The sequence below is a fragment of the Colossoma macropomum genome, unplaced genomic scaffold, assembly GCF_904425465.1.
Source record: "Colossoma macropomum unplaced genomic scaffold, Colossoma_macropomum, whole genome shotgun sequence".
Taxonomy (NCBI): domain Eukaryota; kingdom Metazoa; phylum Chordata; class Actinopteri; order Characiformes; family Serrasalmidae; genus Colossoma; species Colossoma macropomum.
This window is the reverse complement of record NW_023494789.1, coordinates 6028463-6041475: the sequence shown is the minus strand read 5'-3', so window position 1 is coordinate 6041475 and position 13013 is coordinate 6028463. Positions and strand designations below refer to the sequence as shown.

Genomic DNA, 13013 nt, shown 5'->3' with positions numbered 1-13013 from the left:
TATGACACTCATTTATGAGGGAAGCTTAAGGTCAGAGCATGAAACCAGCCAGCTTTTCCTTCTTAACTAACAGTAAATGTAATCTAGTATGTGTGAAAATGTGAAGCATTAATAATCTGAGACCTTTTAAACTTTAAGCACTGCTATAAATTGTATTTAAACACTTTTCTTGCCTTCACACAGCCCTGAGTAACTCGTACTTGCAATAGTTCTTCATGTTTCCATCAATAGCCTAATTGGGCCTAGTAAAATCTGACACATCACAGAGGTCAGCGAGCGATCTTTAAGCCAAAATTGAAATTTTGGACACTGTACAGTTGGAGGTCACAGTCAGTCTCTACAAGTGCAATAATATCCAGTGTCCTCATGATAAACTCAGAACAGGCTATAGATCTGTACATTACTGACACAGAGGCCCCGAAAACGAAACGTCATTGTGAAATGTAGAGCAGAGTCGCCATCTAGTGTTCAATGTTTAGAAAAATATCTGCAAAATATTAGAGAACGTGTGTTAGCACGGTTTGAACGCGGGGTGGCGCTCAAGTCCCGGAGCCCTTTTATCCGGTATCGATTAACTTTAACAAAGCAAAGTGCTGGTAGACCTTCAAACCCTCAATTCACCCGCTGAATTATTTCACTCACTTTTACCCACTGAGGTTTTTCACGAATTACCTTAAGGGAAAAAAAACGTTTAGATGTCTAATAATGATAATAATAATAATATAATAATAATAAGAAGAAGAAGAAGAAGAAGAAAAAAAGAAGACGAATAACAATAAGTGATTATAAATGTGAACATTGACTGAATGAATGAAAGAATGAATGAGGAGCGGTCTGTCTCACAGGATTTTTCAAAGTCACAAGTATATGAAGAACAAAATGCAGCGATAAAATATCAATGCCACAACAATAAAATGAAAAATATTGAAACGATAAAAATAAATTAAATTATTATTATTATTATTATTATTATTAATTTAAAAATGTCAAGCTGTGTCATGAAAAATTAAATGATAAAAATGACAAACTTTGATAAGCCTGAATAAAAATAAATGATAACTTACTGCTGACCCCCCGTCCCCCCACATCTCTGTGTTCTGTGGGTTTTTCGAAGTATTTGGATAAAGCGTCAGGCTATGCAGGCTAAAATAAACAAATAAATAAATAAATGACACATAAACGACGAAAAAAATAAATATGAACAACAATGAATTATAAAATATGAAATGAAAAAAACAGAATAAATAACAGAATAATATAATAATAAAATACATAAATGACAGCTGACCACCCTATCTCAGCTCTCTAGCTTTTTTGAAGTCAGGAGTGCGTGAAGAATATGAAGCATAAAACGTCAGGCTGCTACTGCTACTATTACTACTACTAATAATAATAATAATAGTCAGTGTAGCTTAAAATTAAATAATTAAATTCAAATAAATAAATAAATACATAAATAAATAAATAAATACATAAATAAATAAATACTATGAAACATGATAAGTCTAAAGAAAAATGAACTAAAAGAAAATAACGATAGAGCGCTGGAGCGCTGAGGAGGGTCCTCGTGCCCCTCCCGCCCCGCCCTGATGCCCCAATGACAGCGCTGACAAGATGGCGGCGAGCTGGAAAGTGAAGTGAGGATGTCAACATTCGTGTTTTGACTCGAAACGCGCGGCGTTTTCCTCTCTTGGTGCAGTCGGGGTGGTCGCAGCGTAGCTCACAGGCTGCGCGGCCGCCGAACACACCGCAGTCCGGCCGTTTAAGAGCGCGGCGGCGCCTTTCAGCGCGATGTTTTGGAAATCCGTTTTGCGCAAACTCTGACGAGTTTTGCCCAGCCAGCTGTAGCGAGGCAGCTAGCTAGCTGCATATGCGCCTAAAGAAAAGCTCTCCGGAACCGTTAGAGCAGCGTTTCGGTGGCTCTTGGAGTTTCTTTAAACACAGTATTTTTGTCCAAGTATCGAGCCGTTTCTTTCCTTTGCGGTGTCTTAATGTAATGCCGTTGTTTCCGAATAAAACAGGCGGCTAACAAGTCACGGGTAGCTGCGTGAAAGCTAGCGAGGCTCGGCCAGCAGCTCCCCGAGGAGGAGAGGGGGGTGTGCGGTAGCGAGGGTCGCTTCGAATCCCGGTGGACCAGCAGTGTCTCTCTGTGGATGCTGTTTACATCGTTTGTGCACCTTTTAAGGAGCGAGAATACAGTCTTAAGGCTTTCAGCCCCTTGTCTGAGAGCGCTGTACCCGTGTGGACACCGTTGTTAGTGACTTACTGGCCAGTTTTGGGGACAGAAGTGTCGAAGTGTCGCCATGGCTCACTCTCCGGTCCAGGGCGGGCTGCCGGGGATGCAGGTAAGTTAAACCTTTCGCTTATCAGGACTTAGAAACTCTCGAGTTATAAGCTTGTTTTAAAGAGCTGAACATTTATATAGAGATGAGGTTTCCTGTCCTGTTCGCCAGCTTCTTGTATTCTCCCGTTCCACCTTAAATGGTGCAGCAGTTACATACTGGCGCCTGAGACCAGAATATAACTGCTGCACCATTTAAGGTGGAACTGGAAAATTGGAATACGAAGCTGACTTCAGCTTTGTTATATAAAGTAGGTTGAGTTTTGTAGTTATTGACACACATAATTGAACTGAATAGACCAGGTTTTGTTATAATCTTCTATTAAAAATAGAAAAAATAGGAAAACTCTTGAGTCACATTTTGCTTTGCTTCTGAATTTTAGAACTTCTGAAGTTGAATGAGTTAGAAAATTGTGAAATGCTTTTTAACAGCTTAGTTCAGCTTAGTTCACAGCAGACCACAACACCCCCCTGCTCAGGAAATGAAGTCATTTCTCTGCAGTCACATCAGAAGACCAAGAGAAGTGGCTCTGTAAATGCATTGCTAATACAATTTTCAGTCAAGAGTCAAAGCGTAAAACGCGTGAAGCCTTTAAAATCCCACTTTCTGTTTCTATGAAAGCTGCAGCTTCTGTGAAGCTACTGATGGATTGTCAAGCCGCAGCAAGTCTTGCAGGTGTGAAATGCTTTCCAACCACACGTTTGAACTGATGCAGCCACTCAAAAATAGATTCTACCACACGTCCAGTAGCTTTTACTTACCACTGCATGACATGTCAATTAAATGAATGGTGGAAAACCTCTATAGCAGTTTGCCTTGGGCTGATAATTGAAACGATCAAATAAATCATAATAATTAAGTGCCGTTATTACTGCATTTATTGTTCTTCTTTCACATGACACATCTTTATTTGCTTAATTTAGTTAAAAATGTGTATAATGTGTATAAGATTGCGCTTAATTAGATGCTATTCGAACAGAACATCACTGACTAATGAACTGCATTCATACGTACTTTGAAAGTCATAGATAATATTGTAAATTTTCAGCCTGGTAAAGAGTCTAGTTCTTGAGATCTACTCTCCAGTAAAGAGGAAAATGGACAAGCTTGTCCAGAAGAAGCGTGTCGACTCACCAGTTTCCAAATGTTTTGGTTTCCAACTAACCATTGAATGTTAAGTGTACCGCCTAAGGCAAAATGCAAGCTATTTTGCAGGTAAGGCTCTGTAACACTCATACGTGTTATGTCATCACTGAATTTGGATCATGAGGATATAGTTTATCTTCTTAATTGTGCAGGTGATAGTAGTGCATTATTGTCCAAGATAAGTGCAAATATGACTTAAAGGAACACTTAACTGAGCATTCACATTTTAGGCCAATATTTGCCCACATATGTTTGGTCTTTGAAATTTGCTCCTTTAGTTTTGCACTTGACCTATGAGATGCAGTTGGAATGGTTTTGCGTTGGAGGTACATTAGGTGTGTCGAACAATCAAAGTTACACAATTTTCCCATGACTCCAAATACAGGGTGATTCAAAAAGATTCATCTGATTTCAAAGTGCATTTTCACAACTGTGAGGCTCCTAGGAACCAATCACATACCAATTGAAAGAGGGGGTCATAGAGTTTCTGACTGTCACCAGAAGATGGCTCCCTTCAGTCTGAGAGGAGATGGAGACCCCTGAGCAGAAAGCGTTCTGCGTTCTCCACTTCAATAAGAGTGAATCCGTCATAACTGTGCAGCGTGATTTTCGTGGGCAGTGAACCTCCAGCAGTTTAGAGCGTTCGCGTTGGTTCCACAACACTGGATGATCTCCGAAATCACACTGAAAGAGCCGTGAGTGCAGCGACACCCGACATGCTTAATCGAGTATGGGATGAATTTGACTATGGTGTTGATGTTGTCCGTACAGCTGGAGGAGGTGCATATTGAGACCTTGTAAAATACATAATAAACTTTATGCTCATTTAAACCATTTACAGTTTACTGCATTGTTCTGTAATGATTACAAGTGAAATAAATCATGTTTGATATCTGATTAATCTTTTTGAATCACCCTGCATAGTTGATCAGCAAAGGCATGTTTGGTTTCTGAAGTTTGCTTCTTAAGTTTTGCACTTGAGCTGTGAAGCAAATGAAACTAGCAAGCAATGGAAGTCTGTGCCACCCAAAACCTTTCTGGCTGCTACAGCCTTCTGATATATTCGACTCGTAGCTCCAGTACAGAACTAAAGAAGCAAACTTGTGACAGCAAATGTATCTGGGCCAATCGACTGTGTTTGGGGGGAAAAGCGTGCAAGTTGGATTTTTCAGTGAATCGTTTCTTTAACACACTTATCTTGAGCATCATTAGTGGTCAGTCAGAAGCTTGGCCCCTGTGTGACTTTGACTTCTCAGGCTTGGCAGCACTTCAGTGTGAGATGGAGCGTTTTTATTAAGACTCTTATTAAGTCACTTTGCACCGAATTGCACTGTAGGCCTCTGCCCTCTGCTTTTGTGAAAGAGCTTTATGGGGAGATACCTTTTCAGCCCAGCTATGGTCCATTGCGCCACGATCCATCAGATGGAGATGGGGGATGAAATTCTGTATTGGATGGAAAGAAAGAGAAGGGAAGATGGATGGACGTCTCCATGGAGCAGCCATAAGAACTGGGTCACTTGCGTCTCCTATTCACACTCGGACCATACGACTGGGGTGCCCTCAGGCAGGAGGAGCGGCCTGCCATATGAAGGGAGGAAATGGCATATTGTTCGTTAAGAGGGAGATATAGCAAAGATGGCCATGTTGTTAGAAACCTAATCTTCTCTGAGGAACTGAGCACAAGAAGTGTCAAAAGTTCAGTGCTTGTTGAAAACAGTTCAGCACTCTAACTTTAGATACTTTCACTGTCATTGTTGTTTATATGAGTATTTGAGTAATCGAGGGTATATTTTTGTGATGAATGGGATAATCTGTCATTAAAGTATTAAAGCCATCGAGCTAGAAAGGCTGTATTTTACAGCTAGCTATTAATACAAGCGATAAAATTGTGTTGAAATTCACTGTAGCACACAGCCTCAAGTGGCTTACTGCTTATAAAACAGCAGAAAGCCTAAAATATAAAAATTAATTTAAAAATTTGTTTTTATTTTTAATCATAATCAAGACAAACAATTATTCCAGCATGAAATGTAGTTTGCAAGCATCCATGAACTTCTGTAAGAAGGCAAGAACGCCAGTTATTGTAGATGATGCCCATTTCATGAACTTTTTAACTTTTGTCATATAATAGTGATGGTTAGGTGTGCGTTCTTGGGAAGGTTTTAGAAAAGGAAAGTGTAGTCAGAAAGCTTGTAATACTTGCAGAGGTCTGAGTTCACAGTTTTGACAGCTGCTGTGGTGTGATGAATATTATAGCCTCCGTGATCGCGTTTCCTGGTTGGTCACAGAGGAAGCTCTCTGTCTCTCTTGGTTTTTGTGTCTCTTTTGTGGCATTTCTGTCTCTGTCTGTCTGTCTTTCTGTCTTTCTGTCTCTCTGGTTGCTCTTGTAGGTAGAGCTGGGGCGTATTAAAAAAAATTAAAAGTTAACTTAATAAGTTACTGAATCAAGGTGTGCTTAATACTGTTTCTTGTATGCAAATTATATATGTGTGTATATATATATATATATATATATATATATATATATATATACACACACATACGTGTGTGTGTGTGTGTGCGCGTGTGTGCGTGCGTGTATATATATACAGGGTGATTCAGAAAGATTAATCCGATTTCAAAATTATTTCACTTGTAAATCATTACAGAACAATGCAGTAAATTGAAAATGGTTTAAGTTAGAATAAAGTTTATGTATTTTACAAGTGCTCAATATGAACCTCCTCCAGCTATACGGACAACATCAACACCATAGTCAAATTCATCCCATACTGGATTGAGCATGTCGGGTGTCACTGTACTCACGGCTCTTTCAATGCGATTTCGGAGATCATCCAGTGTTGTGGAACCAACGCCGAACACTCTGAGCTGTTGGAGGTTCACTGCTGGCGAAAATCACGTTGCACGGTTATGATGTTGAAGTGGAGAACGCAGAACGCTTTCTGCTCAGGGGTCTCCATCTCCTCGCAGACTGAAGGGAGCCATCTTCCGGTGACAGTCAGAAACTCTATGACCCCCCTCTTTCAATTGGTATGTGATTGGTTCCTAGACGCCTCACGGTTGTAAAAATGTAGCGCTTTGGAATTGAATGAATCTTTTTGAATCACCATATATTTTTGTGTGTATGTATGCTTGTCTTGACTGTTTTGTTCTCTTAATTACACACACACATGTCTATATGTGTGTATGTGTACGTGTGTGTGTGTATGTATAATGAGTATAAATAGGTGTACTATGTCTTTAGTTTTTTTTTGTTGTTGTTTTGAAATGTTCTTTTAAAACAATCTGAAGCACCTGCCAGATCACCTACACTTAAACTAAAGTCAGCGTTGTGCAGCGCCAGTACTGGTACTCCAGTATAGACAACATATTGCCCAGCACAAGATGCAGGTCAGTCTCCTCAGTGCTGATAATGAAAAAAGTTCCATGCCGTCCAGCAGAATGGCTGCACAGAGCTGTGAAAGTTCAGGCTAGAACACATGCATCCACCTGACTGCGGTGCGACTTGCATGGCGAGTCTCACAGCGCGAAGTATCAACTCCCCACACATTCACAGAGCCGGAAACAGGGCAGGGGATCAAGATGAACTCTAAAAGAATTTGTTGGCTGTTACACCTGTCAGTGTGCATTGGGATCAGGATTAAAAATGCTGTGAGTGCCAGTGGGAGAGCGCTAAGCATTAGGGCTGAATCAGGAAGAACCACCTTCATCAGCTACATGATGGGCTGCTCACATGACAGCAGCTAATAAATCTCCCTCTGTGAAGTGTTCAAGGTCTGCCCCCAGAGTGATCGTGAGAGAACGAGAGAGAGAAGGGTAAGAGGGGTACAGAGAAAGAAAATGTCTAAGTAGGTGTGATACATCACTAGTTGACAGGACAGAGATTGGCAATCAAGCTTCCGTAGGCTCTGTCAGCAAAGTCCATTCTCTCTCTTTCTCTCTGTCTCATCCTCCACCTACCCATCCCACCCACACATTTGGTTCTCTTGTATTATATGACATATGACTGGACAACATTGGGAAAATATTTGATTGCGATTTTTCTGACCAATATTGTGACCCACTTTAAATATTCCATAAAAGTAAGAGGCCTGTTTTTTGGCCACAAAGCCCATTAACTTTTTCTGACTTGAGGCTTGAAGTCTGAACGTAGTGGACCAGACTGCCAGATAATTGTGACTGTATTGTCATGTACGCAGCACAAGGGTGTTTGGTTTCTTCTGGTTGGTCCAGCTCATCTACAGGCAGTTCACAAGCTCCATGTTATTAGCTTAAATTTTCTCTTTTAAAACTTAAGGCAATGCTGTCGATACTATAGGCTGTAATTAAAATGGCAGATATTGTGGTTTAAGAAAATTGCATCAATTCATCTTTCAGCCCTAATATGGTAGTCATTGCTGAGGACTTGATATGTTATCAGAGGGAAATCAAACACATTCTGCCCGTGTGTCATGTGCTAAACTGGTGCATGAACCTTAGCGCACAGTTTATGGGCCATATCCATGGAAAAACACAAGAAGTGCTTCTCTGCCTCATGCATATGCATGTGTTCTTCTTGGATATCTGGCCAGTTTTGCTTGAATTTGTATAACCTTTTATATCCAGGAATAAATTTTCTCTTTAAGTTGCGTTACTGGCAGACTTTCTTTAAGACTGCCAACAAACATAGTGACATAGTGGCAGGTCGTGAACACATGCTGAAAGAGTGTTTATCAACAGAATATTAAATAGTACTTATTAATATTAGTGATGTAATGACACACTCAACCCACAATGTGATTCATGACACTGGATCCATGATTTACTATTCTCGCAATATTTTGAAAAGAAAGAATGAAGAAAAATTATGACTGTAGTTATATTGCTGTACAAATTAGTAATGGCTTGAGAGGAGGGAGGCAGGTGGAGTGCTGGAGTTTAGTTGTTGATTGATGCTAATTCGGGATGCATGGAAATTTGGCCACCAAATTTCTTTTCCAAAAGTGGCATTTCCTTTGCACTCTATATGATGTTTTTATAACTTTTGATGCTCAACAGGGTTCAGCATTAACCTTTTTCCCAACTTGCTCAGTCAGGCAAGCGTCCCGAATGTTCACTGTCCCAAACCAAATTTCTACTGTCCTGAACAAATCTTTGTATGTTAAAGCATTGCTCAAATATAAATGAGCACATGTACGGTAATATATTTAGGCAAGATTACTTATTATTAGAATGAGCGTGCATTCTTACACTTTCACTTATTTTCTTTTTTTTTCACTTTTTTTTTACTTTTGCTTAACTTTTACTTATTTTCTTTTTGCATGCAAGTCAGCAGATATTATGACCTTCCCTTCAGCGAGCCATGTTATTTTAAAAACAGAGCTCTTCAAAAAGCCAGGATTCCCAGACTGGAAAACAAAAACAGAGGTTAAGGATTGGCTGCCATGGATGCTTTAATTGAAGTATTTGCGTGCTTAAGTTAGCGAACATTACCTTACCTTCTAAGCCACGCTGGAACAGTCCTACCCACAAAGTTCCCTGTCCACTTTTTTTTCTCTTCTAACCGTGTGATGTGCTACTGAGACTAACTTGGTGAATTCAGAATCTGCTTCATTGTTCATTCATCTTATGCACATGCCCAGTGGTCCAGACGTTCAGGCAATGAGAGAGACCTGTCCTGACACCTGAGTGACTGTTTTGTAAAAGTAGTAGTTCTGAAAAAAGGATCACTTTTGTCTTTGTCTTTTGTCTTTTTGATCACTTTTTGGATGTTTCCTACAAACTTTGCAGAACTTCTCAGGTTTGGAGGGACCAGAATCAATCCATGAAAACACGTTTCACTTTGTATTAGACTTTTCCTGCGCACGTCGCTCTGACGTTGTTTGTCAACAAATAATGCGATTGGTTTGTTTTGACTGGACATGCGAGTAGATATGGTTTTTTGCATAGTGAGGGGTTAAATATTCAAGTGAATTGAGTTTGACTTTAATTACATTGTTCTGTTAACACATTGACTGCACAGTGTCATGGTGCAGCTTTACACCTGATTAGCAATGTTTTCTCTCCTGTCCTGAGCTTGTTTGAAGCTCCTAGTTCACGGTGTCTTTTAAACCCTGTGCGTCACAAGCGTGCAGATAGTAGCCAGTTCTATGAACTGTATGCGTGATTAGCAACACCTTTAAACTGAGCGTTCATTTTAGATGCATTTTGAATGCAAATCGCAGTTGCATTAAGGCACATTTTGCGCTACGCTTGCACTCATGTAGATGTGGTCCTCCAGCGTTTTTCATCTTGGATGAGGATGAAGAACTCCAGCGTTTTTCATTCTAATCTTTAACTGTAGCATCTATATTATACATTCTATTACCATGGACAACATTTTCATTACATTTTCTAGAGATTAGATTGAAAACGTTGGAGAACTCTGAAGCTATAAACACAATTTATTCTACAAAGATGGTACAATTTAAACTTTTAAGGTGGGGAACAACCATCACTGCTCTTATTAATGACAAAAATGCTGCAGCTTAATGGAATTGCAGTTTACCTGTGTTTGTCTTTGTTTCGTTGCTCTGGGCATCACCAAAGTCTTGTGAAACATATGTGCAGAAGATGAAGCACTGTGTGCTGGAGGTGTTCACAGCTTAAGCAAATGTGCTTCCTTTCATCTGAGAACAGCGCTGTTTAGATTCTGGAGAGATAATCATTCATTGCTTTTAACTTGATTTCATGCCACCATGGTACACCCACAGCAGAACCCTCCCTAACACCACAAATGGTGCGAAATAGAGTTACAAAACACTGGTTTATCTAAGCTTGCTTTGAGTGAAGTTTAAAGCCTGGTAGATTTCATTAAAGTGTATAGTGTCTGTTTTGGAACGCTTGAGGTTTACTGGACCATTGGAGCACATCGTTTCACCTGAGGAGATGACGTTTTCTGGTCATGTCAGCTGAAGAGAAAGTCACAGTAAAAGCTTATCAAGAGTTTTCTTTCATATTGTCAACAAAGGAGCATTGGTGCTTAAGGCTAATTGAGAGGAAACAACTCTTTGGAGTCCCTTTCTCAGAATCAAGTACTGCAATAATCTGCATAAAAGCTGTAAGATATCTGATAGGGCAATATATAATTTGTTAATTTTTATTGTGATATTTGATATTTGCAAGTGTAACAAAGTTGCTGTGAATCAGTCTTTGCAATCATCAATAAATGAAGAAATTTTGGTCATATAATAAATTCCAATCTTTAGCCATTTCATCTGAGGTTTACCTAGGGGTGGGCACTTTAGCAAAATTATAACCACAATACCTAAAGAGATTTTCACGATACACGATGTGCGTCACAGTACTTGGTGTTTCTCAGGTTTGATAATTAGAAAGACACCAGTAGTGCTACACTGCATAAAGTACTATCAAAAACTATGAATTTAGTGACTTTATCAAATGTTTCACGTACTTTGCTGCACTAAATTAAATTAAATAGGCCTAATTATATTATATAATATACTAGTGTCTTTGTACAAAAATATGCAGTTGGTTATTGTTCTTTAAGTACTGATTATAGCCATGATATGTTCAGAAAAGCATATTGTATACAATGTAGGGATGTATTGACACCATTTTTTTTGGACTGGTATCATTACCATAATGAGTAAAGTCCTTAGAGTAAAGTAGGTGTTAGTGCAGTTGTGCAGATTACTTAACAAACAAATTATTAATTGCTCACCAATTTTAGATCTTTGATCCTCATCTGTCTCTTTCAACAGCAACCTAGGCTAATCTGAGGAGCTCACATTTTGAGTTTTACATGTTGTTGCAGACTTTGTTTGGCTGGTTGAGCTGTAGTTGAATGTCCTCTAAAACCAGGCACACACTGAGATTTTAGAAATCTTGTGCTTTAGTGACTCACACTGTACATATGAATAGACTGCTGTGTTCGGGCAAAGCCTACGATTTATGTACTCACACTGTACGAAAATGTTGGTCTGATTGACATGCTAAGTGAAATGCAGCCTCTACAGACAATTATGTCTGTGGACAATTTTTACTAAAGCTTTCATTCAAACTAACAAGCTGTGCACCGAGTACTGAGCAAACGCTCTGAGAAACTGAGCTACAGCAGCTTTGCAAACTTGTGCCCTGAAAGTAAAACCAGGTGATGACGTACGTGAGTAGCACAGTACAGTCTCTCTACAACCTGTTTTGCGAAGACAATTCAAACAAATCCACGTATTAATGTTTATACTACGCAATTCTGTTCAGTCACACAGAGTAAAGTAGGCATATACGGACTTTACTATGGCAAACTTTTTTGCCTCTGTTTTGCTAGCCTACGTGTGCCAACTTGTATTAGGGAAGTGGTTGTGTTTGTTTGTGTTTAAAAACAGACTAAAATCACACAGAGCATGTCTGGCAGAAATATGCCAAGGCAGAATATTTAAAGTGTCCGACTGCCATGGTGTCAGCAACATTTCGCTGTGTGACCAGACCGTCCTTCACAGCCATCTTGAGTTATGTTTGTTAGTGCGGCAACGTACACTTGGCTTATGTCACATGGTATCGGGGGTACCTGACATTGATATCGGTGCATTTCGTACTTGTATGAGTAAATGAGCGCGATATTCGGCCAATATCCGATACCAGTATCGGTATCGATGCATGCCTAAAAATAACAATAAATATGATAAGATAAACCTTTATTAGTCCAACAACAGGGAAATTCACAGTGCTGCAGCATTACTGTACAGCAATACAGCAATATTGTCATATTGTCCACCTAAAGGTTCACCAGTGTTTTTGATATATTGCAAGGCATATCACAATTGCAGTATGTAGCAGCATAATCATAGTGAAGTCTTTTGTCTAGGGCCTGACTGATGTGAAAATTGTGGCCAGTACCGATTTTAAGGGTCTAAAAATTTAGATAACCCATAACACTATCTGATATAAATGAATGTTTATGTTTTAGATTTTATTGTAATACTGCAGTTGTTTCACTGACAGATATGATTCTTGTTAGTTCTAAATTCATGTAAATATTGTAATATTGGGAAGTGGAGCTTAATTTTTTCAGGATTTAGTTTCTGTTAATTACCTCTTACTTATTAAGTTAATTAGAAATCACTAAACTGTGTGAGCAGAAAGGTTTCAGAAACTGATTATCGCATATTATCACCATTTTACCAGTGATATTTTTGTATAAACCGTTGGTTCTCAACATTGGCTGATAGTATCAGTCAGCTGATATATCTATTGGGCCATAATTTTGTCCATATCATGCAGCCCTAACCAGATTGTTCAGCTGCTCCTTCAGTTCTCCCTCTAAAATTCATCCTTTCCATGGGTAGAGTGATGATTATCTCCATTTGTGAATAGTTCATCAGGGTAACTGTTGGAAATCTTACCACAAAAAACCTGCTGTGTTGCAGTGTGACTTTGTCCTTATAACGTTCAGTTCTACTGTCTGTGTTGCTTCACTCGCCAGCTTCGGCTTTTCAGAATGTTCTTTTTGAGAAACCCTTAGGGGTCGTGGATGTCCGGGGTCATGCT

The 13013-nt window shown here is 39.3% G+C and overlaps 1 protein-coding gene across 1 annotated transcript in view; it reads left to right on the top strand.

Annotated features, from left to right (window-relative positions):
* Nucleotides 1-1610: 1610 nt before the first annotated feature.
* stk24b (serine/threonine kinase 24b (STE20 homolog, yeast)) overlaps nucleotides 1611-13013 on the top strand; it is a 29949-nt gene continuing 18546 nt past the window's right edge. The window contains exon 1 of the mRNA XM_036569884.1: nucleotides 1611-2345. Coding sequence (XP_036425777.1) covers nucleotides 2304-2345 — 42 coding nt within the window. The 5' untranslated portion in view covers nucleotides 1611-2303. The remainder of the gene's footprint in view (nucleotides 2346-13013) is intronic.